The 2,500-nt window shown below is 38.2% G+C and overlaps 1 protein-coding gene across 1 annotated transcript in view; it reads left to right on the top strand.

The window, feature by feature from the left end:
• The window catches only part of LOC137975944 (nephrocystin-3-like), a 4,307-nt gene that overhangs the window by 1,467 nt on the left and 340 nt on the right, over nucleotides 1-2,500 (top strand). The window contains exon 1 of the mRNA XM_068823158.1: nucleotides 1-2,500. This exon is cut by the window's left edge and continues 1,467 nt beyond it; it is cut by the window's right edge and continues 340 nt beyond it. Within this exon, the coding sequence (XP_068679259.1) occupies nucleotides 1-1,376 (1,376 nt within the window). The 3' untranslated portion in view covers nucleotides 1,377-2,500.

Raw genomic sequence — 2,500 nt, 5'->3', positions numbered from 1 at the left:
TGAGTGACACGGAACGAAAAGCCCTGTCTATTTTGTCTGCCATTCCAGGCTCATTCAATTCTGATGCTGCCACTGCTTTTATTGAATCGTGCAAAGACCTATGTGGTGAACCAATATCAATTCTCCGTACTCTCAAAAACCGATCGCTTGTTGAGCAGCTTTCCACATGTAGATATCAAATCCACCAATTTATCCAAGCATTTGTGAAGAAAAATGAAGTGAGTCAAGAATTCCTTGATCAGGGAGAGGAAATGGCCTATGCCCACTTCATTACTCGCCTCGCTGATAATGCCTTAAAGTACTGGAGCAAGGATAATTGCAAGGAGTCAATTACATCTTTCAATGATGACAGGCATAACTTTGAATTTGTTCTTCACCTCCTCATTCGCAAATTGAACAATCAAGATCGACTTATGACAACTACATCTCGATTTTTGACACAGAAGTTATCTCAGAAGTGCTTGTATTTAGAAATGTGTCTTCACCCAAAAACTTATATGCATCTTCTTAAAAAACTGTTGTGTTTTCTGAAATCTCGGCAACAGCTAGTCCCAGCAAGAGTGGAGCTATTGTGTCTTCTTGGTCATGAAAGTAGAAAAGTAGGAAATCAGGAAGAGTACAAAGAGTATCTAGAACAAGCCAGAGAAGTCTATTCCCAAAATCCTTCAGAATTTGGGGGAGAAAACTGGGTGTCAAAAGCATTTTTCCTTAACAACTATGCCCGTTTTCTTGCCGATGAAAGAAGGCCTAATGATGCAAATAAATATTTTACGCATGCTTTAAATAAATGTGAGGAACAACATGATTTGGATGATGTGCAAAATGCAGTGACTTTACTTTATGCTGGACGAGAAGACAAGCGTCATAATAAACGTGACCTAGCAGAAAAGAAGTTCATTAAATCACTACAGCTTTATCAGAAAAGCCTTGGTAAACATGTTATGACTGCCCTGCTCTTGAAAGAACTTGGAGATTTTCACCTTTTTCATGGTGAGAAAGAGCTAAGAACAGAAGAAGGTGTGTGCAAATCTATTGAACAGTACAAAGAAGCACTGGAAATGATGGAGGAGCTTGGTATGAAAGACTGTAAAGAGTGCATTCTGACTCTAACAAACTTAGGAATTTGCTATGAATCACAAAACAACTTCAAAGAAGCAATGGAACTTTATCAAGAGTCTTGGAACATTGCAGAAAGGGAATTAGTGGATGCTCACCGTTGGAAGATCTATGTGATGACTCAAATGGCCCACTGGAACATGAAAACAGCGAACGTTGAGGAGGCAAAAGTGTTAAAGGAACAGGCAATGCAAATGAGTCGTCAACTCAACCTCTCAGATAATCAGCCACCCAACAAGTTTCTGCTCAAGAAAATTTAGGTGCTTTAAATTGTCTTGTGTGGGCACATACACAGGCGTTACATTTTTAAAAATGGGCCAATGTGGCCAGCATTTGTGAACAATTTTTATTATGATAATTCAATTCTCCAGCTTCTAGTTGATTAAATGTAAGTGGATGCTCCAAGTAGCACCTTTTGACAAAAGGTTCTCGTAGGCCAAGTCAGGAAGCCAAGAAGTTGTTACCTGTCCAAAGCTATTTTTTCTGCCATTAACTGCAACGAAATGCATACCAAACATTTTTTGAAGAGGATCACCAAAGAAAAAGTTAGGCAAAATCTTATCCTGTGAGGTGGCAATCACATATTTTAAACTCAGTGTAGCAACACAGGTTTTAACAAATTTTGATTGAGAGTTGAAGGATTTTCAGTATACACCCTGCTCAAGAGCAAAGAAAAAAATTATAGTAGTTTTTGAGAGTGGCGAGAGCGCCATCTGATTCTGATCATTGGGAACCGAGCCGTAGCATGAAGGCAGAACTACAACATAGATTGCAATGGCTTGCAAATCCAGACCCTCCTTTATGGAGTGGAATTCAGTAACACTAAATTATGAATCTGCTGAAGGTCACATATTTCAATGGAAAAGTTGAAAATTAATATTTACACATGTATACTAATTAAGATGTGATACCAAATTGAATGCAAATATGTTACGTGTAATGCGTCACGCGTGTTAGGTTTAGGTTTCTCATAGTGCCCTTTGGGAGTAAGTTAGTAATAAAGTGTGCCCGGCTAGTCAGTCATCTTGATATCACTCGGTATTATTATTTGGCGATTGACCAGCATCCCATCCAGGGGGGAGTAGAAATAGTCCTAGTCGCTTCATGCTATAGAAACCGGGGATAAGCTCCAGCCTGATGGGCCACTAGGCCTGTAAGCTGACTTTACCTTATTACTGTTTGGAAAACTTTGAATCCGTATTACAAATACATGTACTGTATGCTGTAAAGTTAGTATTTTTACCCTTTTTTCATGTCTTGAGAAGATGCATTTAAAAGCATGTAGTAATTAAACTGAAACATGTACATAATAATAATTATTATAGTTTATCCTTTGAATTTTCAGATCAGAGACCAAAATTTCAGCAAAAGATCATCTAATCAA

This window comes from Montipora foliosa, chromosome 11 (genome assembly GCF_036669935.1).
Source record: "Montipora foliosa isolate CH-2021 chromosome 11, ASM3666993v2, whole genome shotgun sequence".
Lineage (NCBI taxonomy): Eukaryota > Metazoa > Cnidaria > Anthozoa > Scleractinia > Acroporidae > Montipora > Montipora foliosa.
This window is presented reverse-complemented; position numbering and strand designations above follow the sequence as displayed.